This window comes from Hordeum vulgare, chromosome 2H, assembly GCF_904849725.1.
Source record: "Hordeum vulgare subsp. vulgare chromosome 2H, MorexV3_pseudomolecules_assembly, whole genome shotgun sequence".
Lineage (NCBI taxonomy): Eukaryota > Viridiplantae > Streptophyta > Magnoliopsida > Poales > Poaceae > Hordeum > Hordeum vulgare.
Window position 1 is genome coordinate 652170192 of NC_058519.1, and position 25093 is coordinate 652195284.

General features: G+C 42.2%; 1 protein-coding gene and 1 long non-coding RNA gene across 2 annotated transcripts; both read left to right on the plus strand.

Annotated features, from left to right (window-relative positions):
* The first annotated feature begins 1898 nt into the window (after positions 1 to 1898).
* On the plus strand, positions 1899 to 2487 carry LOC123431235. Its single transcript, XR_006623065.1, has 3 exons — positions 1899 to 1927; positions 2016 to 2088; positions 2274 to 2487. It is a non-coding gene; the product is annotated as an uncharacterized LOC123431235 (long non-coding RNA).
* Positions 2488 to 13495: 11008 nt separating this feature from the next.
* Positions 13496 to 20711, plus strand: LOC123431236. Its single transcript, XM_045115061.1, has 23 exons — positions 13496 to 13718; positions 13854 to 13959; positions 14293 to 14394; positions 14493 to 14552; positions 14668 to 14746; positions 14875 to 15028; positions 15113 to 15236; positions 15592 to 15769; positions 15919 to 15947; positions 16278 to 16426; positions 16503 to 16605; positions 16772 to 16867; positions 16951 to 17003; positions 17119 to 17242; positions 17464 to 17526; positions 17613 to 17672; positions 17792 to 17953; positions 18888 to 18958; positions 19043 to 19136; positions 19435 to 19571; positions 19676 to 19756; positions 19910 to 20015; positions 20335 to 20711. Exons 1-23 carry the CDS (start codon positions 13507 to 13509, stop codon positions 20377 to 20379), a joined length of 2388 nt encoding a protein of 795 aa, XP_044970996.1. The 5' UTR covers positions 13496 to 13506; the 3' UTR covers positions 20380 to 20711.
* Positions 20712 to 25093: the final 4382 nt, after the last annotated feature.

Genomic DNA, 25093 nt, shown 5'->3' on the forward strand with positions numbered 1-25093 from the left:
TCCCTCATCACATCAAGACCAACCGGCCGACGCTATTACAACGCCTCCTGTCACGAAGCATTCCACCAGCAATGAAGAAACATTGCGGAGGGTCCTTGATTCTTACAAAGATCCGAGTTTCAGTCTTCTACCCCCCGGTCAGACTTGGACCCAAGCTTTCGCCGAACCAGCTCCATCAACACATGAAGGTGAATTTGTGGACGCTTCTACAGCTGTAGTACAAACCACAGCTGCAGGTACGTGCATCACAAACCATATTACAATCTCATTTCGGTTTCAATTATTTTTTTCAATAAAATCACTTGCACGTATATTTGCTCGTGCAGGACCTACAACCATGGCAACAGTTGAAGCAAACCTGGCACACATTAGTCCTCAATCATCCCCAATACATGCACCAACACCAACATCCCCCACACAACTCACACAGGTGCACCTTCTAACACTTTATCAAAAATGCATCCTCTAACCCCTTTCGCAGCTTCCATTTAAACGCGAAGACACGTGTCCAACACTTTACATGCGTCTACTTAGGATAACACATCCGAAGGACCAAACATGAGCCATAATGTCAATGAGGTACGGTTCCACCCTTTTCCAACTCACTCACACTCCTAGTACAAAATTCAGTCTACACCATTACCGTTAAATTATTTGTACAACCTATCATCCATCCAGGGGGGTCAACCCACCACCGGAGATGTCCTTCACACCATTGGCACACAAACTCAGGAGAAGAAGAATAGGAAGAAGAGAGCTTGTCTTCGAAAAACTGAGGACACAAGGCTGAAGAAAATCAAGGTTACAAGCTCTTCGATAGAACTGTACAACAAGTACATCACCGCCAGATGTTTAAGGCCTCCCAAAAAAACTGATAAAAGGTTACATGTCACAACTTTTTCATTAAATCACATCCGTGCACTCGCACCTTTTATTAAGTTTATGATTCACCTGCAAGCAACTCATGCTTCCTTGGTTCCCTAGTAATGTGTTCATACTTACATAAAATGCTTCATCTGATTACGTTTGTTCGCAATCACCCTTGTATTAGGCCACCTTTCATCGATTACGGTGGGTACCATATATCATATGAACACTTCCGTGACGCACTCAAGCCACGCGGATGGGTTGACACCCATACAATGGAGCTCTACATTCGCCAGTTCAACCTTCAACAAACAATGGAAGCATGCAGCTCTGCCCTTCCTACCAAATACGCCTTCTCACAGTCCTTGACGGTAACAACCTTCGCAACACATCTCTTCGGTTTTCCATCATCACTTATTTTAAAATTCTTTACATTGTATTTCATAACTTTCATCAGGCAAAACTAAGCGTGCCCGAGGAAAAATTCGTTGCAACCAACTGCCTTCGTGAATTCAACAATGCCTACCAAGATGGCTCGCTCAAGTCAAAGGATATGGTACACTTCTCACGCCATTAAACAATGTGCTCATCACTTCATATCAATTTTTCCAAACTTCCAATTTGCACCGTACCATGTACTGACGCACAAGACATCGTTAAAATTTACAATCTATAACCACCTGGAAACAAATTAATACCCTTCATACCCATAATATTTTGCAGCTTTACTTCGCAATTCCCCACAAACAACATTGGATACTATGTTGCATCAACCTTCTTTACAAACAGATCAACATATTCGATTCAGACAAGAAGCTGAAAAATGATGAAGTGTACGAGTTGTCAAACAATCTGGTGAGCACTCTCCTAAACTAACAGTAACTAATTATTGTGTGATGTTTTTCTGGTGATGCGTTGATTACATTTTGCATCCCTTTATTTTTAGGTTACCAACTTTACGACACTGGCCACGCATGCCAAAGCATTCACAAAGTTGGATTTCATGAAGTTCACGTGCTTCAACCCCCCCCCCCCCCGATTGCCCCCAACAGAAAACGCAGTAAGTTTATACAATCTTTTTTTCACCTCAAGTCGGTGATGAAGAAAATTCACACTACTTATGATGCTCTCTTCTATATTTTTGCCAGCTACGATTGCGGAATATTCACAATGCTCTTCATGAAGCAATGGGATGGGAAGATCATGGCCAACTTTTCCAAGGTATTACCCTCCTAAATCAAACAGCTACTCATGTGTTAATTCAATGCTTCTATCATCACTCTTATAAGTTTCCATCAATCATATTGGTTTTTGGCATGCAACCAATTCTGCAATTTTCTTCAGTGCACCCAACTACAAATGTGCATTCTTCATTGTTCTAACCACCGTCCCGACTTCTACCGCAGGATACATACGGCCATTGGGCGATTATCACCGAACTAATCATAACTTCGCAGCTCAACAACCAAGATCCTACCTGGGTACTGAAGACCAACTGAGGAACCGTCTTAGTCGCGATCAAACAAATAATATTCCTCGTAGATAATCACGCCGACGAGCATTCAACAGAATAAACGATCGCGCTTCTGCAAACTATGTGCTTCCAAGTTTCTTTTTTTCTTCTAGTTAGTTGTTTTATTACACAATTCAACTTCGTTACCAATAGGTTCTCATATTTTTGTGTCCTCTATCTGGTACTATTTTGTACTCAATCATGAGTTTTCAAGCTGGAAGTAACAGAGCATTGTTTTTTCGCTTCATGATGTTGTTTGTCGTCTACGTACTACCAACATTGAAAACAAAGTGTACGTTACTTTACACTACGCACGAATAATACACTTTTTGTTTCCACTTCAATCTGTGCTTGCTTCTTGCAAACATTACTCACCTGAAACATACATTCTTGCATGAATTACCAGAACAATCTACACAAAATTTGTGAAGCGGAATGCTACATATTACTTTGCATTCTCAAACAAAAATTCACATTGATCATAGTTTTCACCCAAAAAAAACCTTGATTTATCCTCAATCAAAACCCCAGTACATAAACACGAATACGCTTGTTTCTTCCAAACTTCACTCACCTAAAACATATATATTCCCATGAATTCTGGCGCCACCCTACATGAAGTCTGCTTCATGAAATCGGTGTCCTTCCAGCGTGTCGTTAACTTTCTTTCACAACTACATAAATCATACCTATATTCACAGAAATTGTGAAGCAGAAGTCTACATAATATTTTCTGCATTGCCAAAGTAAATTCTAGTCCATCATAGTTTCCACCGAACAAAACTTAGACTTAACCACACTCAAATCCTTATCGCTAACAACCCATAAATGTCTAAATTTTTTTACTCAATCTCAGCAACTTAGTACACCACATCACAGTACGCGGTAACCTTCGTAGAAAAACTATTTACAATGTCAACTCCGTCTCATGCCTAAGTTTTTCAGCTTCAACCTTCTGTCTCTGTCTCTCAAGCGCGAGACACGGGCAATTCCTCTTGTCGTGCCGATCCTCCTTACAATAAGAAGACACACCCTTCTTCTTTGCTTTTTGTTGTGCCTTCTCCTGCCCCAGCTCCACCAGTGGTTTCCTTCTTTTCTCTTTATCTTTTGGTCTACCTTTTTTGGCAGATTTTGGCGGATTATTCACATTTCTGCTTCCTACTACTTCAACATCAACACCTACTGGTGGGTCTTGGTCTGGTAAACCACCTGACAACCTCCACTTCCAGACCAGCTTGCTTAGCTCAACCACTCCACCAGCAACAATCTTGTACGTCTCCGGACAAAAACATGCATCCGAAGCAAGTGTACACATCTGGCTGCACAGGTCATTGTACCTGAGAGTATTTGTTTCCGGAACCTCTGAACCAACATTTCTGCTTCTTGCAGGTCTAATTGTTGCTTCCTCAGACCATCTATGCATCATGTATTGCTCAGGTATTTCTTGCACATTAGTATGCACCATTACCTTTAGGATGTGATGACACAAGATCCCATTCATGTGGAATCTGTTGCATGAGCACTCATACGACCTGTCAACTGGGTCGGTAACAACCACACGTATTTTACTTGAATCAGAATCGCAACGTCGTAGCTCAAACTTAAACCGACTACCTTCAACAGGATTAATCATCAATGCCATTGTCTCCTCCATCATTTCCTTAAACTTTCCGAAGGCAGTCCTGGTATAAAACTTCGATGCTTGCTCCTCTATCTTGTACCTAGTGGAAAAAATACATCCGTTCTCAGTAGGAATACAGAAGCATGATAACAACATATATGAAGCAAACTTTAGCTCCACATGTTGCAGATTATATCAACATTTTTTCAGTAGCCTCGCCAAGGAAACCAGCATTGTCCTGCCGGTCAAGCCTAGTTTTCTGTATGTACTCGTACCGCTTCACAAACTGCCACACCGAGTCATGAGGGTGCACAAGCTTCTTGAAGAACGAGTTCAATCCTTCTGACCTGCCAGTCGTGCCTGTGAAGGGAAAGAAGTGTCTTTTGAAGTACGCCGGTGCCCAGGTGTGCCTACACTCTCACATGTTACTCAGATGTGGGTGCTCACCAAGCTCATGCTTCAGCACCATCCGCTGCCATGCTTCCTCAAATTCTAATGCACTGTTGGTCCCATTCACACAGTAATAGAATTCTTCCTCAAAATCTGCTCTTGTCCTGAACAACATACCCAGTTTTTCCTTCGCTATCTTCAGCACGTGCCACTTACAGCATCTGTGTACTATTCCAGGGAAAACCATGCTAATAGCTTTTGACATCGCTTGGTCTTGATCTGTCATTATACACCCTGGTGGGTCATGCCCCATTGCATCCATCCACTTCTCAAAAACCCACTTGAATGTCTCAATTTTTTCATCTAGAATCAACGCACATCCAAACATTATGGTTTGCATGTGGTTGTTTATTCCAACGATTGGTGCAAACGGCATATCATACCTGTTCGTACAAAACGTAGTGTCAAAGAACACACAATCTTTGAATTTTTTGTATGCCTCCCGGGTCCTTCCATCAACCTAGAATAGTGCCCTCACTGCTTTATTCTCATCTTCCAGCTTCGCATAAAAGAAACGTGGACTCTCTGCATGCAGCTTCTCAAAATACTCCATCGTTTTCGCCATATCATTCAAAGACACCTCATTTCTCAACTTAGTTCTAATGTTTGCAACATCTCTGGCAGTGTACGGAAGGTTGCCAAGTTCCCCATGCAAGTCTCCTAGCGTTGCCATGATCAACGCTGTTGGTATGTTCCGATTATGCAATGTCTTCAAAAACATGTAGTCCTCATACGGTACCTTTCTATGAGATCTGTAAAACCTTGTCCATTCCCCCCTACTCATCATTGGGTGCGTATGTTGCTCCTCAAAAATAGTTACTTCCCATTTTCCATCCCTCAACACCACTGCCATGTGTGCTCTGCATCCATGCCTATTCACCCTGTTTCTCTTTCGCTGTGCTACAAGTTTTTTATTGCCAAAATCTGGTTCCTTCCTTGATGCACATACATTTTCTTCTAATGCTTCATACCACTCAGGATCACACACAACTTGTTTTCCTCCATCTTGGGTGCTTTCCCCTCCTGCATGAACACACTCGAATTCTCTCCTGATTATGTGATTACACCCCTTCTTCTGACTCCTCTTAGTGTAACATACCCTAGTACCAAAACCCAGCTTCTTAGCATAGCTATTATACACCATTTGTGCTTCCTCGATGGTGTCGAAGACGAATCCAACATATGGCGCATCTGGTCGAGTAGTTGTTGCAGCATCAGCAAATGGAATATTTGTCCCCCCTTCAATGTCCTCCATGGTTTCATCCTACAATGAAGCATATTTTTTAGCACCATAATTGCAAACATGAAATCGTAGAGCCAAATCATTGAGCAAAATTTGTATATATCTGAACACAGACCATATCCGCATGCATCTGGACATACACGGTGCTAAACAAATCACGCCATAGTCCGAACATAGCCACTGACATTGAAAACTAAGCTTCCAGCAGCAAATTATAATGTATCCAATGGCAACAAACAGTGCTTCTAACTACGTTCTCTCACACTTATCCTAAAGATTCATCATCAATCCCCCATGCTGTGTAAAATACCAAGCAAATGATGCATCATACTACCAGTACACATCAAAACTACAACCAACATAAGAAGAAAGAAAGCTAAGTACTGCGAACATGTATCAAGGTGTTCGTTTTACCTCATAATCCCCAATATTCACCACTGGAGGATTCATGTTCGTCTGATTACTCGGAGCAGCAGCACCCCAGATGCCTCCCGAACCTGTCGTACTGACCAATCCATGCCGCCAGAATGCATCCGAAATCCCTCCATACTCAATATCTCGTCTTAGGTGCGCCATTTTTGCAGCCACTTGTATCTCGCTGGAAGCACTCGCGCCACAAATCTGACTGGAGAAGACACAGGGGAGAGGAAGTGTTCTCCTGCAGGAGGCAGCGTGCTTCCAGGGCGTGCGTTCAGGGCCACTAATTACGTACACCCAGCCGCTTAATTACAGGTATTAAAAGCCTCAGGAAGCAGCACATCTAATCTAATCTCATGGATCCCATCACCCGCATTCAACGGCGCATAGGCAGTCTGATGGATGCTAAACACCTGTAGACTGATGCCTAGCGCTCTCCCAAAACTTATCCACTTTAAGTTGGAACCTCTTGTCCTCAATGTCTAGTTAATGCCATTTGCTCTCTTTTATTATCTTTCGTCTCAACTTATATTTTTAATGTTCCTTCTCCTCCTTGTCTAGCTTTTCTTGCTTCCTCTTGTTAGTGTAATTGTTTCTTGTTCTCGTCAACTCATCGATCTTTTATTTTCATAACGTCCATCTCCCTTCTCTCTTGAGCTTCAACTTTTCTGACTTCCACCCGCCCGGTCAACCCCTACGACTCTACGAGCCGCTGGAATGGTAGCTTCAGGAACATTTGCCCTTTCCTCTCAATTAACACCATTTACGTCGTCGTTCATGGAAAGGGATTGGCACCATCCACATCTTTTGGACTGTCATCCCCATTGCTCATCTTCCAATTCGTCTGCTCTTCCAACAAATCCCAATAATGTTCAAGGCAAAATGGTTTTCCCTTTGACTTGGCCATTTGTTTGTCCTCTTTTGGGCTATGTCACCCTAAAACGGATGCACAAATTGATGAGAATGCTCAAAGTAATGGAAATATAGCAATTAAAAATATATATGGCTTACATATTGAGCAATGGTAGCACCACTAGGAGGAGAGTGCTTCACTCCTTCCAATCCGCTCAATGGTTGCACATATCTTGTATTGTACCTCGTCAGTTTGTGAGGTATTTTAGGGTATGGTTCGTTCTCCGCCCAAGATGAATTCTGAAATGATCCTCAATGTAGGCCCAATACTTTTTTGCCGGTTGACCATTCTCCGCAATCGCATTAAGAGGGATATCTTCCCATGCTAGAACAAGCTCACCATTTTCATCAGGCTTAAAAATGCTTCCCCCAAGATCGACATCCTTTGGCATTGAAATAATCACATACCATATCTTGGACGGACTCATGATTAAAAAGTGACAATGATGCGCCCTCAAGATCAACATCCTTTGTCCCAAAATCACCAATCATACTATTAAGAAATGATTCGTCACTGAGGGTTGATTCCCCCAATTTAAGAAAACCATTGCTAAATCACAAACATTGCACATTTGCCAACAATTTTCCACAATCATCTTGCATTCAATAAAAAAAATCTAAATACAAATGACAGCTTTTCTTTACTGTAACGCCTTGGCCAAACCCAATGGTTTATGGCCTTTACATTTGTGATCTGGACTGACCCCACATAGCAACACTAATCTTTTTTTATGCACCTTGTGTACACTCGTGCTCACCCGAGATCAACTTACGAATCGGTCACCCATCTTCAAATTGCTTCAAACCGAGCACAGTTAACTTTGAGGTTCCTTTCGGATGGGATCCCGGAAAAAAAGATGGAGCTTGTTTATATGAGTAGTCGATCATTCCTATTAAGCTGAAATGTTACATACACACCCCCGCTCAAAGAAACCAACGTCCTCCGCTAGAGTTCCTATCATTCCTATCAGGCTGATATGTCCTACTCCGCTAGAGTTGCTCTAAGTTATGATGCACACTATCTTGTCTAACCGTTGATGCTTCGAGGGTATTGAAGAGTGTCACACGCATGATAAGATCGACAACCATCATGATACTATCTACTACTATGAGCAAGTACAATATCGAGCTTATACCTCGCTGACATGGCACTTTTGCCTATGTGAAAGAGAGAGAGAGAGAGATGCGGGAAAGTAGGAGATTAGCTCTCATGAAAGAGACTGCCTCTATACATGCTTGAGGCATGATACTCGATCAACCCAATGGTCACACAGGACATCTTCCCATCAACCCAACGATGAGCAAAGCCAAGATTTAGCATCATTTGCCTTAAGGAAATTCCAATCCACCTGATCATAGGCCTTTGACAGGTCAAGTTTATATGCACAAAAACTCTTAGAGTTTGGTCTCCCCCTTGCTTAAAGAAATGAGTACACTCAAAAGCAACCAAAGCATTCTCGTTAATCATGCATCCCGGGATGAACACACTTCGAGTGGGAGAAATAATGTCATTAAGCAGAGCTCTAAGTCCATTGACTAGACACTTAGCCACATCCTTGTAAATAACAGTGCAGAGGGAGATAGGTTTAAAATATTTAATTTGAACTAGATTAGAATTCTTTGGGATCGTCACAATGATTGTATCATTTACCTCTGGGGGCATAAGACCAGTCCTAAAGAATTCCTTTACTGCTGCAATAATTCCATCCTTTACCTGTTTACCATGCTCCATTTACGCTGCAAAAGATGAGAAGGGAAATAATCGGTCCTAGTGCCTTTAACGTTCCTATGTGGAAGAGGGCATCAACAATTTTCTTTTCTGAAATATCTGCACAACCCACCAGGGGGTTTATAATAAGGTCAACAATAGGAGAAGCACCAAGTTCCACATCAGCCTAAAAGATGTTCATAAAAATAATTTGTCGCAGCGTTCTCCATTTCCTTCCTATCAGTGAATATATTGCAACATCCTCGATTTTCTTCTTTTTTCTTGCAGCCTTGGAGTGGAAAAAAAAGTGTTGCAGTTCGCATCGTGTAGGGAAGAAATACGCGACCGCTACATCCACATGAATTCCTCCTTGTGTAACAGCTCATTCATTTTATCGGTCACTTTGTAGATTTTTTGGCGGCCAACATTCATAGACATGAGCTCTTCAAGCTGAGTAGTGATATTTCCAAGTGTTTGCTTGCTCCAAGTGCTCACCTTTCTCATGGTCCTACGAAGAGCAGCGTGTACATGGCCCAATGTTTGCAGCCAATGCACAATACTGGCGCAACATGGGAAGGGATCGCCAATCCTCTAAGAGGTCACATTCGAGAAGCGTGGACGGGATGCTCTCTCTTCCTCCACGACGGACATCATCAGGGGAAACATCACACAAGGATGGTTGGTCTTTGGCGGCACGTTGGCTTCGTTTTCCTCTCGATGACATCAATTTTGGAGTTTAATCCGGTTAAAGAGACCAATTGGTGAGGTTGGGTGGTGGAAAGTGTTGGTGTGGTGTCAAGGCTTCTATGACAACGATGATGGAGCAAGTGAAGTCGGAGGCATTGCAATGGTAGTCGACTTTTTTCCGACATACTCATGGGATTATGTCGGTTTGTTTGTTGTGGTGAAGTGAGAGTTGCGGTGGCGGACCCCTGCGACAACTATGATATGCAGCAGGTGGTACGTTTGATGGTCTTCCACGTTGCCAGTCTTTACATGGTTCTCCTTTGGATCTTTCCTATAGAGTCAGAGCTCTGCTGCTCACAATGCGGGTGGCTTAGTTCTAGCATGGACCATCCTGCGTTTCTACACAGCTTCTGTGGTGGGACTGGGTCGACGATCGTTTATAGTGAAGTCGGAGTCGCTTGCTCGGGCATTAGGTATGGCGTGACGTCTGTTTGGGGGGGAGAAGTGATGACAATTACACCTGTGTGGTAGCTCGACGAGGCGTTCTTTGTAAATGTGTGTGTGGGATATGTGTATGTGCTGTTCAGCGTTTTGTGATGATTTTCGTCCAGTTTTTCATTAATTAACCTATCATTTTTTTTTCATTAGTGGTCGAGCCAAATTTTTCGCCTCTCTTTTAATACAGGAAAAAATTTCCATACCCAGGTCCGTCCACTGCAGACTGAATATCCCTTCTGCTGTAATCATGGGTCCTGATGCTCGATCGTAAATTCGTAATTAACGTGGTGAGGAAAATACTGACCCGTACGTGCTCGTGGGACGTGGGTCGATCGGTGGTAATGGACGCGCCGTCGTACCTCGTACGTGTATATATAGAGAGAGTATAAGATGGCGCTGCATGATACCGGATGTTAATGGAAATTATCGAGTCATTTGTTCTGCTGAGACGTACGTACTGCGGCGGTATTATGTCGGAGTAAAAGTTGTGGCGCACGCTGGACCAGCCACTCCCAGCTTAAATCGAGGAGGAAGATCGATCGAGAGCTACAGCAGAGCACAGAGCACAGAGCACTGAGCGCAGAGCAGAATGAAGGTGGCGGTGGTGGGCGGCGGGGTGAGTGGGCTGGCGGCGGCGCACGAGCTGCTCGCCGCGAGCGGCGGAGGCGACGTGCGCGTGACCCTGTACGAGCAGGAGGAGAGCCTCGGAGGGCGTGCCAGGACGGTGGCCGTCGACGACGGCGCCGGCGGGCGCGTCAACCTCGACCTCGGCTTCATGAGCTTCAACCAGGTCGGTGGTGCATCAGTAGTTATGCTGACTCATTCATCCTGCTGCACAATTTCCCATTCTATTCGTCCCTTGGTTTTGTACCTGGATGAGGAGCAGTGCTACGTCTACGGCTAGTTTTTAGGGAGTTTGTTTCACAGGCTGATGTGTCAAAGTTTGCTTGGACATCAGACATGCATGAGACAATTTTCATATGCATTGTCTTCGTTTTTCATATGCATTGTACATTTTGGTTTTTCCTTTTAAAACTTGGACAAACACAAGGTTTACAAACACCTCTAAAAAACAAGATTTACAAACACATCTTTATACAAAAATTACTTCAAGTTTCTAGGAGCCGGAATCTTAATCCTCTTCCGTACACCGGTGGCGCATCGTGAACACAGTTCGATGTTGTTCATGGGCCTCCACCTCCGAGATCAACCTTGTTTAAACTCAGGAGCTTGTACAAGCAACGTTCGAGAAGTCGCCAATATAGACCAGAAAACGTCGGTGGTCGTGATCTACGTGGCAAATTGTCATCCTCGAGAACAAGACATCAAAAGGAACTTGTAGATAATCCAAATAGCATGAACGCTGATAAAATACAGAAAAAGGACTAAAACCAAATGAATTTCGTCAGAGACACACCTCTACATGTCCTACGCGGGCGCTAAGCGCATAGATGGGATGAGGATATGACGGGAAGGACATTGTTCTTAAACTAGGGCAACACCACTGTCTCGCCACCTCAACCAAGACACATAGACTCCCTGCCAAAATGATTCACCAATGCACCGTCCACAAGTAGGACTACCCAACCGACGATGACACCACTTGTGCTTTGCTCCATGGCACAATCAAGCGGCAGCGAGAGGAGAAGGATGCGGCTGGCGACGATCTAGAGTTTTTTGGTGATGGCTCTCGTGTCACGCGCGTGTCATCTCCTCCTTAGCTTCTTCTATAAACCGGTTCCCAAATTGTTTGGCTTCTAAGCTACTTTATCCTTCACTACTCCAGAAGGCATAAAATTCAAGGGGGTAGGGGGTGGTGCACAAATCCACTTATTGGAACTTATGAAGCTTCTGTGTGCTAGAAGCGTGCAAAATTTAATGGGCAAATGACATTCAAGGAGCTCTAGGCAGGAAGTTGTTTTTGGCTCACAAAGTAATCTTCAAAAAGACGTTTTGTTGACTTGATCTTTTTCTTGTCTAGAACTTCCCTAGTGTCATTTCACCACAAGCACGCACTTAGCACACTCGAGCTTCTTTCATGCAAAAAAGTTATTTTATTTTTTTCAAAATTCGTGTACATGAGTCCAGGCTCGTCTATCTATGGTTACCGGACAACAACCCCCTTTTAAACAGTATGGGTATGGAATTTTTTTTGTAAAATGCTAGAGATTTCGCGTGGAAACATTGAAATACCCTGGCGGGACATGGAGTTTGTGAGCTCGGCAAAAAGAACATGGAGTTTGTGAGCACGAGCTCACGTGCACCCTTTCCTACACCAAAATCCAAAAAATAGAAATAAAATTTTAAAAATTCAAACAGAAATTGACGTGTGTTCCAGATGCGTGCAAATTTCTGGATGAAATGACATTTGTGAAGGTCCTTCAATGATAAAAAAAACTGTTTGAAAAGCATTTTAGAGTATCGATTTTTGTCCTAGACCTCCAAAAATGTCATTCCATCGCAAAAAGTTGAACGTGCATAAAATGCACATCAGTATTTGTTGCCAAGAAGATTCAGATGTTTATTTTTATTTTTTCAATATTTTTCCATTTCAAAATGAATGACTTAACTTTACATTAATTATAGTACGAAATTAATATAAAGTTAAATCATTTATTTTATGGCGTTTTTGCCTTTCACCTTTGTTCATGTGCACTTGTGCTCAGAAGAGCATTTCGAAAAAGGAAATGCGTTTTTGTCTCCCACCTTTCCACTGACTCACTCCGCCATGCCCGATAAAAAAAAATATTCTTCGACTCCGCTAGCGCCTCCAGAGAAGAACCATTTTAACAACCCCGAAAGGAGGCTCATGAAGCCTTCGGCTTCCTCCGACGCAGGCGCCACCTCCGGTCCCTTCCCACCGCTGCTCTGTGTCTTCGCCTACACTCAGCCGGCGCCATCGCGAAGGCCGCTCCGGCGAGGTGCCCCCTGCCCCTACACCCTCTGATTCCTCCATTGCTATATTTTTCAACATACAGTCTTGATCGGCAACATATCTCCCCCGCGCTATGTTTCCCAGCACTGTTCGTGCCCGCCTGCCTGTCGCACTGAAGGTGCTCGGTGGAGTGCCCCTGAGCACAAAGCTCGCCCTAGTACAAATACTATCGCGTTTTCACGCCCAACCTTTGGATTACTACCAGCATTGTTTGGTGTCTGATTGATTTTGCATCATGCCAGCAACGTACTGTGCCGGATCTAGGTATCAAGTCATTAGAAAATATCGAGAATTGTTGCTTGTTGTAGGCTCAGCGAGCTGTTTCTGTTTTGAGGTGGTTGATTTTCTTTGGCAGGGTTCGTAGCAAAATGTCAAAAATCGATACAACACTAGCTTAGGCATTATCATCCTTGGAAAGGACCTGCATTGACTGCCTAAGACGCGTATTGTTATGTTTTTGATATATTACTATAATGTTTGTGGTTGGAAATGCAGTTGTAGCTGTATATTTTTATTTTATTCTGATTAATATAGGGCTGCCTAACCCTAGACTGAACATCAAAGATCTTCACAGGCCTATATAAGAAGATATTATGTTTTGTTCCTCACTAATATTTTTTTGCCATATGCATCAATGTAGGTAACGTATCCCCACATGGTGGAATGGTTAGAAGGCCTCGAGGTGGAGTTGGAGAGATCGGACATGTCTTTCTCAGTGAGTACACAACTGGACGGCGGCAGCGGAGGATGTGTGTGGGGCAATGGCAATGGTATCTCAAGCCTCTTGGCGCAAAAAGCCAACATATTAAAAACAAGCTTTTGGCGCATGCTCCGTGAGATATTCAAGTTCAAGAACGATGCTCTGGCGTAAGCCGTCCAGCCCCTTATTAGTTCTCATGTGCATCATGATACTTCCATTCGTAGCTTGATATATATATTATATGTCTTGTGTTTATATATATGATGACGATTTACTCGCTGGTTTAATCTTTTGGATTGAAGGTACCTGGAGAACCATGAACGTAACCCTGATCTGGAGTGTAATGAGACATTGGGGCAGTTCATTCAGTCACATGAATATTCCCTATTTTTCCAAGAGGCTTATCTTGTACTACTTCAATTCTAGTCGTTTGCTTATGCCCTTTTTTAGTGTATCCGGCAATCCTTCATTTTGGCAAAATCTCACATCAGGAATCTGTTTACAGTTCTTGATTTTCATTTTTTCAAGAGTCGTGTAAAACTGTGCAGAGAAACTAAAATTTTCAACTAAATAAGGAAAATTTAGATTAAATATTCAAATTCTAACTAAAACCTGTTCCGACTCCTTAACGGCTAGTACATTAAATCTCCCAGCAAATTCGGTTCAGTGGAGGAGTCGGTAATTAAGGCTGGTTATTATGCAGTTTTGAGTTGGTGACACGGAAATATATATTTGGTGCAGGTTCCGGTCTGTGCAGGCATGTGGCCATCTTCATCACAAGGTGTTTTTAGCTTGTCCGCATTCTTCGTGCTATCATTTTTCCGTAACAATGACCTTACTCAGGTGCCTAGCTACTTTGTATACATATTACATTCCTATTTCATTTGCATTCTTAATTCGTCCATATTGTTTGAAAGCTGATTAAGTTGTTGCATTCTCAGCTCTTTTGTTACCCCCAGTTGCCCACTGTCAAGGCTCGTTCGCAGTCCTTTGTAGACAAGGTAAGTATTGCAACCCATATAGGCGACACCAAGCTCGCACATAACCTCTATTTATTGCACTCTCTAGACTTTAGCTGCAGCCTAATGCAGGAACTGAGCAATGCAACTACCACAGGTAAAAGGAGAATTGGAGAGCATGGGTTGTCGAATTAAAACCAGCTGTCGGGTCAAATCTGTTTCAAGCCTTGATGGAGGTACATACATGTGTTATTGTTTGTTGATTGGCTGATATGTGTGTGTGTGTGTGTGTGTGTGTGTGTGTGTGTGTGTGTGTGTTATTGATTCACTAACTGAAACAATTCTTTTCTCTTGGCACTCGCAGCAGATGGCTACAGAGTCATGGAGATTGATGGTTTAGAGGAAACATACGACAGTGTCATCCTTGGGGTCCATGCACCCAATGCTATCAAAGTATTAGGAGCTGAAGCTACACATGACGAACTGAGAATTCTAGGTGCCTGTCACTATGTCCAAAGGTAAAGCCTGTCTACTGTTGCTGAATGAACACATAAATAAAGTCTTATCTGATCTACTGGTTGTCTGGCACGTTTATGTTGCAGAAATATATACCTCCACTGCGATCAAAATCTGATGCCCCAAAATTCGTCTGCATGGAGCGCCTGGAATTTCCTGGGGACAACTAGCAGGGGTTTTTCTGTTACTTACTGGCTAAACCGTATTCAGGTAAATTCTTTGGTTTCATATACAGGGTTTGGTATAATTAATTAATTTTATTGATGACATATTTCTTAACGAAAGGGCCCTACCCTGGCTTTATTATGATGCTGAAACCATTTTGTATATCAGCATTACATGTCCTCAGGGGTAGGCATGCCTCTCCAACAAAATGAGAGAACCATAGGATAAAGTCATTTCTGCGTAGCAATGCAGCCACATTTTCATCATGTTAGAGCACACTGTAAAGCAGGCTCATGGAATAAATGCAAACCAGAAGCTTCAACCTAATATCTCCAACCGTATGAATGGATTATCTAATTACTAATTGTGGTCTATTTGTTCTTATTTTCGTCACTTCCAGAAAATTGAATCTGTCAAGCCTTTCCTGGTGACAATCAATCCCCCTTGTGTTCCGGATCGTGTAGTGCTTAAGTGGTCTACAAGCCTTCCTGTTCCATCTGTGGCTACGGCGAAGGCTTATCTTCAGCTTGATCAGATCCAGGGAAAGAGAGGAATATGGTTCTGTGGCGCATATCAAGGTAACCAGTCTCAAGAATTTAAGTTTGTAGATATTTGTTTGTAATAATCTGTATGTAGATGTACAATAGACTTTTATTACATTAAAGTTAGGTGTGAAATGATCTAAAGAACATTAGGTCTCAAATGTCTTTTCTGCCTTGGACTGCAGGTCATGGCTTCCATGAAGACGGATTGAAGGTATTTGCTTGCACAACCTCTCAATTTCCCCTTTTGGATCTGCCTAGCCCTAGCATAGGGAACATTCTGTTACGTGCTAAAATTGTTAAGGGTCTAACAATTCTAAACATAACAAATCCTATTGCAATCATAACTAGACATGCTTACCTCTAGTTGGCCTAAGGACCAAAGTATTTCCAAGCTTCTCCTTTGTCCATCTATGGGGGTTGTTTCCTTTTTAACCCATCCTGGCATATACGCTTTTAGTCTCAATCACATAAATTTCAGAATGACTATTCCATGAAATAGATATCAGAGGTCTATTTGTGTTTGACATATTGATCGATTTAGGCTGGGAAAGCAGCGGCTCATGGTTTGCTTGGAAAGAAATGTGAGCTTCTGCTGAACCCAAAGCAGATGATTCCATCATGGACCGAGGCTAGCACGCGCCTTCTAGTTGCAAGATTTTTCAACCAATTCGTATCCATCGGTACCTTGATGTGCGTCCTTGTATGAGTTGATGTAGTACATGGCATCTTATTATGATTATTTTTCACCTGAATAGTTGTTGTGCAGATTGGTCGAAGAAGGAGGTAGTGTGTTGAGCTTTGGTAAAGCTTGCGACAAATGCCATATAAAATCTGTCATCAGAGTTCATGACCCCTTGTTCTATTGGAAGGTTATCTTCTCTTTCTTTTTCTGCCTACATATGCAATTGTTATTTTTTCTAATTGGTGATGTCTTCGTGCATGATTCTTTATTTCTTGTATACTCCAGTGTAATTGCTTTATCCAACCTTCTCATTTAACAACATGTGTTTATCCTGGCTCTCTCACGGCTTTCAGGTTGCAACAGAAGGAAACCTTGGCTTGGCAGAAGCCTATATTAACGGATGTTTCTCTTTTCTTGACAAGAGAGAAGGCCTTCTGAATCTTTTCCTGGTAAAACTATATCATAGTTCATGATCTTATTGGTAGAGATATTTCTTCATTTCAGATCAAATCCACAATCTATTTCTGTGCAGATACTCATTCTTAACAGAGATGTGCGTAGGAGCTGCAGGAGTGTCAAAAAAGGGTTATAAATCTTCAATTATCCACTAAATTCCAATGAATTGTTTGATAAAAATGAAATAGTGTCTATGAATCTATGTGTTTGTGACTAATCATGTATATAAATTGTTTGGTTTCAGGGGTCGGTGGACACCCTTGCATGTAATAGCTCGGTTGGCACATGCTAAATACATTTTGCGCGAAGTCTCGAGGAAGAACACTGTGACACAAACACGTCGAAACATCTCTCAGCACTATGATCTTGTGAGCACCCATGTCTCTTCTTTTGTTATTACATTCCATCACGGTTAAAATAACTAGCTGAATAGGTCAATTTGTAATAGCAGAATTATTGAAGATCCTACTCACATTGAGATTTTTTGTTTTCCAAACCTTATAAAAAGATTTACTATCATTCATTGCAATACGTCTACACGTACCAAATAACACTAACAGTTTGTCTTTGTTCTCATATATGTGTGCAGAGTAATGATTTTTTCTCGCTTTTTCTGGACAAATCGATGACTTACTCTTGTGCTGTTTTCAAGGTTTGCAAATCTTGTGATTCTGTTATGTAGCTTGTAAATTTTGTAGAGTAGTTTTATCAATTCACAGACTAAAATCAAATTGGTAGATGGAGAACGAAAGCTTAGAAGTAGCCCAGCAACGTAAGCTCAGCCTTCTAATCGACAAGGTAATACTTTAATATCTCCAGAACTTGTGTCATTAGATTGATTACCAATTAGACAATGTTGTGACCTGTGAACTGATCTGGTGGTATTTCAACCTTGCAAAATACACATTCAACCAAAGGCTAAAGTCAAGAGGGGGCATCATGTTCTTGATATCGGTAGCGGCTGGGGAAGTTTAGCAATACAAGCGGTTAAGCAAACTGGCTGCAAATATACCGGAGTCACGTTGTCAGCGGAGCAACATAAATACGCAGAGAGAAAAGTCAGAGAAGCGGGCTTAGAGGTTAGTTCTATGTTACCCCCACCTTTATGCAATACATCTCCATTTAATAACTTATTACTAATTACCGATCCACCATATGCATGTTTTCGCTGAGAAAGTGTAGTGTGAGCATTTTAGCCTTTTTATCCTATAGACCTGTAGCCTTTCTTGTAATTGATGATATAAAGATGTGTTACCTAAGGATTCCTTACTCACCTTTAGAAACAACTTTCCATGACCAATTCAGCTGATACTGCAGGGACAAACCACAATACAACAATGAGGGAGTAAGATTTCCTTTAAACGCTTGGATCAAACTGAGGGTCAATGCCTGCTCCATGTCCTGCGACAGTTTAGCATGTTGTCCTATATCAAACCTTACATAGTTATATTCCTACACACACATTTACCTTGGAAGGAGTAGCTCGGTCTTGCTTGGTGCTGGCCGTAGTCAAGGAAAAATGCCCTTGCAGCGCTGACTTTGTGCCTCCATGCGTACCGCCAACTGCTTGAGATTTGGGGTGCCTCCGGCCTTTTCCGGTCCACCCCGATCCCATCCCCCGCCATTGGCATGGTCATCATGTCCTCTACGCTTGCCACGACCACCACACTCTTCAGGACAACGCCATTTGTTTGCCAAAATCCCCTACATACCTTCCTTGACCTCTCCACACCATCTGCTTGCAACTAGTATCAGCGCCCCCTCGGCTGTGAACGGGTCAACAACATACCTAATTATTGATATATGAGATATATTTATTTCATATAATAACATATAATCCATTAAAAGCTTAGCGAGCCTTAATAAGTTCTGTGGTGAGCTATGAGCCTATGATAGACACAGTTTTACCCATACATGCATGATGAATTAGTATTGTTTCGTCCTCAGCTTACTTTGGGAGAGTAAACTCCTAGTTAACAATTATACTGTCTATTGTTGTTAACTTTTATATAGGACCACATAAGTTTTATGTTGTGCGACTACCGTCAAATACCACCTTACAAGTATGATGCAATCATAAGCTGGTAAGTATTACTACTATATTATGGATGTCGTTATACTTACGTATGCACGTGGTTATACTTACATATTCCTTTCCTGTAAATCAGCGGTATGATCGAACATGTTGGCCATGAATACATGGACGAATTTTTTGCCTGTTGCGAGTCTTACTTGGCTGAAGATGGCATATTGGTGCTCCAGGTTAGTACATGACAAATATCATTCTCAACAACTAAATTTATTTCCAAACAGCCTTACGGCGGGCCTCCACTATCACTACGAACAAGTAGTATATGATTATTTTGCGGGACACAAAAATGAGGATTAGGCCTTATTCTGATTATTTTGCGGGACACAAAAATGAGGATTAGGCCTTATTCTTTTGGATTGGCAGAAAAACCCAATGAAACATACTCCTTCCTCTCCAAGCAAGACCTTAGGCTTACAAAATCATGAACTAACCATTTTATCTGCTAATGCATGTATGTGCATTATATAGTTCATCTCAGCTCCAGAGGAACGCTATGAGCAATACAGAAGGAGGACAGACTTCATAAAAGAATACATATTTCCTGGCGGTTGCCTTCCTTCTTTGGGTCGTGTAATGTCTGCCATGACCACATCATCAAGGTTCTGGTACGTTTTACATCAGTCAATCGATGCTTGATTGATTAATTAATGGCCATGGATGGATCTCCACTGATTAAATCCTCCCTGTTCTTGTTGCGCACCGAATGTAGCATAGAGCATGTCGAGAATATTGGGCCACATTACTACACAACTCTGATGCACTGGAGGGACAACTTCATGACCAACAAAGAGTAAGTGTCAACTTGGTGGAAACAAGACTAGCACATATACCATATGTTCATTGCGCAAGTAAATTTGTTGTAACGATTATATCCACATATTCGTATCTTACATTTGGTTGCTCAGTTAGTATTAGTTTCTTATTGATTTATTTTTTCTTGCAGTCAAGTTTTAGCCCTGGGCTTTGATGAGAAGTTCATCCGTATATGGGAGTTCTATCTCATATACTCTGCAGCTGGTTTCAAGTCGCGAACAGTTGGTGATTACCAGGTACGTACATGTGTATGCATGCTCACTGTGTATACATTTACCTATGTAATTTCCAGACAAATTGAAGTCATATGCTCCCTCTCGTCTTTACAAGATGACATCGTACAAATTACACGACTAGCAAGGTCTCCAAAATGCAGCGACCATTAATTTTCACTGTAGTAAATCATAAAATTTAATAAGATTGTCAAATGATGAGAGCGTTTTCCTGAGAAATACCTAAACATGTGGTTTTCACATATCAAATCAGAACATTATAGTTATATCTGAATCTCACCTTCTTGTGCGATGCCTGGCTGACGTGTATGTACTGTTACAGGTTGTTTTCTCTCGTCCAGGAAACCGTCGTCTAGGCCAACCCTGACGGCGAAGACATCGTATCCTTCCCCGCTCAGCTGTCGAACTGCTACCTTAGGACCTTTCAATAAGTCAGCCCTGGAATGGTTTGTTCATACGGGACGCCTGATCTTGTGGCCGGTTTGGTGATCTATCTTCTAGTTTTGATCATGCAATCATTAGTTTCGTGGCGGTGTATTGTTCTCTACCAATTATTTGTTTTTCGTGGCAGTGTATTGTTATCTATCAAGAATGCAAGTGTTACATTAGACTGGTTAATTGAATTTGAGAGTTGTATGGAAGGAACTGATTTGTTGTTTAATGTCGATCAGGAAGAGTGGATGTAATTGTTTGTAGTTGTTGATCTATTATGTGTTTGATATTTGTTAGTGTTGGTTACCACTGGCTGGGAAGAGCATTGTTATACTAACCAGTTACCACATGCATATCTTTTAAGATGGAGGCTCGAAATGAGGCCGAAATTAAATTATCAGAGCCAACATCGACCAAGAGTACAAATGAATTGTTCACACCATACAACAACAATGCGATATGGGTTGCTTGTTCGAGCCTACTCCAGCTTTATTAAGCCAGCCAGGCTCCTCCGCAAACCCGTACAACACAATTTTCCTCCCCTACATCAACCGGTTGTGATGGGCGAACTCCAGATCAAGAGGGGGGAGCTTCGGACCTGTTGCCACCGCTGCCCATGGTCTCCGGTGACCCCATTCTCCATAGCTTCACCCCCCTCATTATGCCAGTTTCCCTGCGACCATTCTAGGTGCCATCGTCCAAGGAGGAAGAGCGGATGTTGCAGGCTGCCCTCATCGCCAAGGAGGAGCAAGATCGTTGTTATACGTTAGAGGTTGCGTAAGAGGATCTCATCATCGGTGAGTACCCGGGTTGAAATCCCAAAACACACTCCATTGTTTTTTTTAACATAGATAGATAGTCCTTATTGCTTGTTGATAATGTGCGTAGGGATAACATTCGTATAAAAGGGAGCACCCAACCAAATGTGCCTCCCAACTAGAATATTAACTCCATATCTGGCTATCTTATGTGCCTTAAAAATTTAAGCCCTAGACTCGAAATTAAGAACACAAGAAATACAAACCCTTGAAGTTTCTTTTAGCTCTCTGATTAGTTGCCTCACGTGCCTCGTTGTATATGATGAACTGAACGTGTGTTATATCGACGGGGGGTGATTGGGCGATTTTAACAAATTCGTCACTGAGGATTTACTTAGTGAAGAAATAGAGAGAGACGAAATGCTACGTAGCGGATAAAGTACTCAAGTGCATACAAGACATGGCAACTACAAAGACATCATGATGAAGCATGGCATACACGAGGAATGAGGAGCAACCAATCATGATACACAGGCGGAAAGTACAATGACTGAAGAATTAAGGTTGAGGAAATTGAGAAAGTCTTCAGTCAAAGTCTTCACAGAATAGGGAGCAGTTTCATCAACATATGAAGGAGGAAATGAAAGATTGAGGAAATAGAACCTGGTTGCTCGATGAAGGCACATGATTTTTTTTACCAGTTCCAACTGTTGTGATAGTTGTACGTCAGGTTGGAGCGGCGTGGAACTAAAACAAGAAGACACTAAGTCTTCACCATATTCTCCTTGAGTTGAAGTCACTTAGACACCTCCCAATCACTCGTGGTAAGTCTTAAAGGTAAACTCCTAAACAAGGTTGTCAGAATCGCGATTCTATTATACGATTTTATGACTTTACCATCCAACCTAACCCCTCTGATTCTATGATTTTAATCATAAAATCTACGTTTTTATGATCTTGATAGTGAAGATTCTACGATTTGCGATCCTGTGATTGGAGCTCCGACCCGATTCAGAATCGCGATTCTGACAACCTTGCTCCCAAACCTTCACACACTTGGTCACCCGACAGTCCACAATGTCTCTTGGATGCTCTAGACCATGACACCTTACTGTTTGGAAGATACACTATCTTCAAAGGTCACATGTGTCGGTTCCACACAAGACAATTTTTCGGTGATGCTCAATCACTTTGAGGCTTTGGGTGTATGGCTTTTTCCTCACTTTGGATTCTCACAAAGTCGTCAGAGCAAGGGTTTCTCTAGATGACACTTTTCAATCTCTTTCTCGAAGCAGTCAACCAAATAATGGTTAGGGGGGGGCTATTTGTAGCCAGGGGCAACCCGACATGATAAAACATAAATACCCCCGCGGACATGACCGTTGTAGGGATAAGGATCCACTGAATAGCTGGCACTAAGCACAACAATAGTAGGAATTTTGAACTCTACAACTCGTTGGGGCTCTCAAATTCCTCATGGTAGGCAAATCGCACTAGTGAAATCCTAACTCATTAGCGAAACCAATTTCTTGAGCGACCAAAAGAACGTCTTCTCTTTCACTGAAGAACTCAACTGCACTACACGATTTTCAAAGTCTTCAACTCGAAGAAATAGGTAGGTATATGTTTTTGAGAAGAGCATCACTTATAAATACGTCTATGTATCACATAGACCCCCTTTAATGGTTTCCTATGACTCAAAATTACAAGAAAGAAACTACGAAAACAAAGCCTTCAAGCTTCCAATTCTTCGCTTCAATTTCTTCAAAAGGTCGCACGAAATTCTTTAATGTGAAAAATACATTTTTAGGGTCCATCTCCATGAGTTAAATCAAATCTTCAAGGACCGTTTCTCCTATCACACAAACACATTATTCTCTTAACCCATTTGTCTTTAATTCTCCAAAATCACTAAGGGGGCACTAGATGCACTATTAATCTCCCCCATTTTGGTAATTAGTGAAAAACAGGTGAAGTTTTTCAATGGGGATAAAATATAAAGTGTAAGTACAGCGTATGAAGAATTTAATTACAAGATATAGAGGACCCCACTGAAGATGTGCATGCTGGAGAATTTGCTTTCGATTGCAAGTGTACATGGCAAGATGAAATTGTGGAGATCTACCTGTTACGCCCCGGACACACCCGCCGACGGTATTGATATGAGTAGTGTACCATCCCTAATAAGCCAGGCTATCACATACACCACCACTCAGAGGAACCAACGTCCTCGTCGGGCCACAGGAGTGTTCCCTCTTGGCACAATCGTGTGTGCATCCAGTCCAGTACGTGTGCCATGCCGTGTGCCACGATGGGTCACAAACGTCATGAACAACATGACCGCACACCAGTCCGCAAACATCCGTGTAACCACGAGGGTCGGCTCTGATACCAACTTGTAACGTCCCAGACACACCCACCGGCGGTCGTTACTCCTGGCGGGATCTAGACTGGCCCCACATATCAATACTAGTCTTTTCTGCATACTTTGTCCTCACGCATGCGCACCCGGGATGAACTTCCCGGTCGGTCACCCATCCTAGAAGTACTCCAAGCCGAGCACGCTTAATCTGGGAGTTCTATTCGGATGGGCTCCCGGAAAAGAAAGAATTTCTTATTGATATGAGTAGTCTACCATCCCTAATAAGCCAGGCTATCACAGTACCCCTATCTTGGAATCCATTTATGCATTGAACATATAATATGAAGAAATTGCAACGCGTAAATAAAACATGACCACCATCAAAACATGATAGAAATAATGCAGAAATTCAGCATAAGTAAATAATGCAGAAATTGTGGAGATGTACCCCTATATCTGATGAAATTCAGCATGCGTAAATAATGCAGAAATCAGTTCAAAAATGCCAGACCACCATCAGATTTAAGTTTACAACTCTTTAAAATAAAACATGATAGAAGAACGAGAGTTGTAACTTCAAAAAAACAGCCCATATACAAACCCGCTTGAAAACGAACTCAAGTTTCTCCCCTTTTGTCATTAAATGGTCAAAAGGAGACGAAACTGAGGACTAACACCCCTGAATATAATCATCTTGAAGGTGGTGGAGGAGTGCTAACATTGGACTCGGGTCCTGTGAAGCAGAGGGACCAACAGTAGTGCCATCAAGATCTTCATTCTCTCACTCGTGCGCGATGAAGAATATGAACTTGGCACAAAGTGAGGAACTTAGACTTTCTTGAACTTCTTCTTGGGTGGATATGATCAATTGAAGTTTTGCTTGAGTTCCATGCCTGCAAGTCCTTCAGCTGCCTTGAGATGGGATAGAATAGCCCAACTGCGGTCAAAGATCTAGTGCGCATAGTAGTGTTTTTTCCTCACCGAATTTCGCGTCACTATCATAGTGCACATAATTGAAGCAATTTGACACTTAACCCAATCGTGATTCCTGTCCACTTTCTGATGTAGGCTAATGAGGAGCTCACGATTTGTCTTGACTTGAGGAGTTGTATCTTGACGATTTTACTTTGAAGCATCTGTTGTAGTGTCTCAGGAGGCAATGTCGTCGCCTCTTGATTGAGATGATGGATGGCGAAATCTCCCATCCAGAGGACATGTGCCTTCATCAATAACAACTTTTCCTTTGCGAGGAACAGAAGAGATTGTGCTTTGAAGAATTTCAACTCGCGGCAAGTAGGTGAGATGATTCTAATAGTCAGCTTTGTAGTTGATTGAAGACCTTGATCTGATGAATCTCATAACCCATGGGGCATAAGGCCTCAAATCAATCGGCCTACATTTGCTGCATGGAAGTCAGGATTTATAACTCACATGTCCCTTATAGCACATAGGATCAAGCCTAAGTTCAAAGAGGACCTGCTGAAATGGGTCTCTTTCTTACCACATTAAATTTTGATAGCTTTTTAGGT

What these genes read in the sequence shown, in the direction of transcription:
- LOC123431236 (XM_045115061.1), top strand. Translation starts at nt 13,507, where the DNA reads ATGGTGGAATGGTTAGAAGGCCTCGAGGTGGAGTTGGAGAGATCGGAC. An exon ending in GTATCCATCGGTACCTTGAT is followed by an intron (nt 16,427 to 16,502) that starts GTGCGTCCTTGT and finishes GTTGTTGTGCAG; the next exon opens with ATTGGTCGAAGAAGGAGGTA. An exon ending in TCAGCCTTCTAATCGACAAG is followed by an intron (nt 17,673 to 17,791) that starts GTAATACTTTAA and finishes ATTCAACCAAAG; the next exon opens with GCTAAAGTCAAGAGGGGGCA.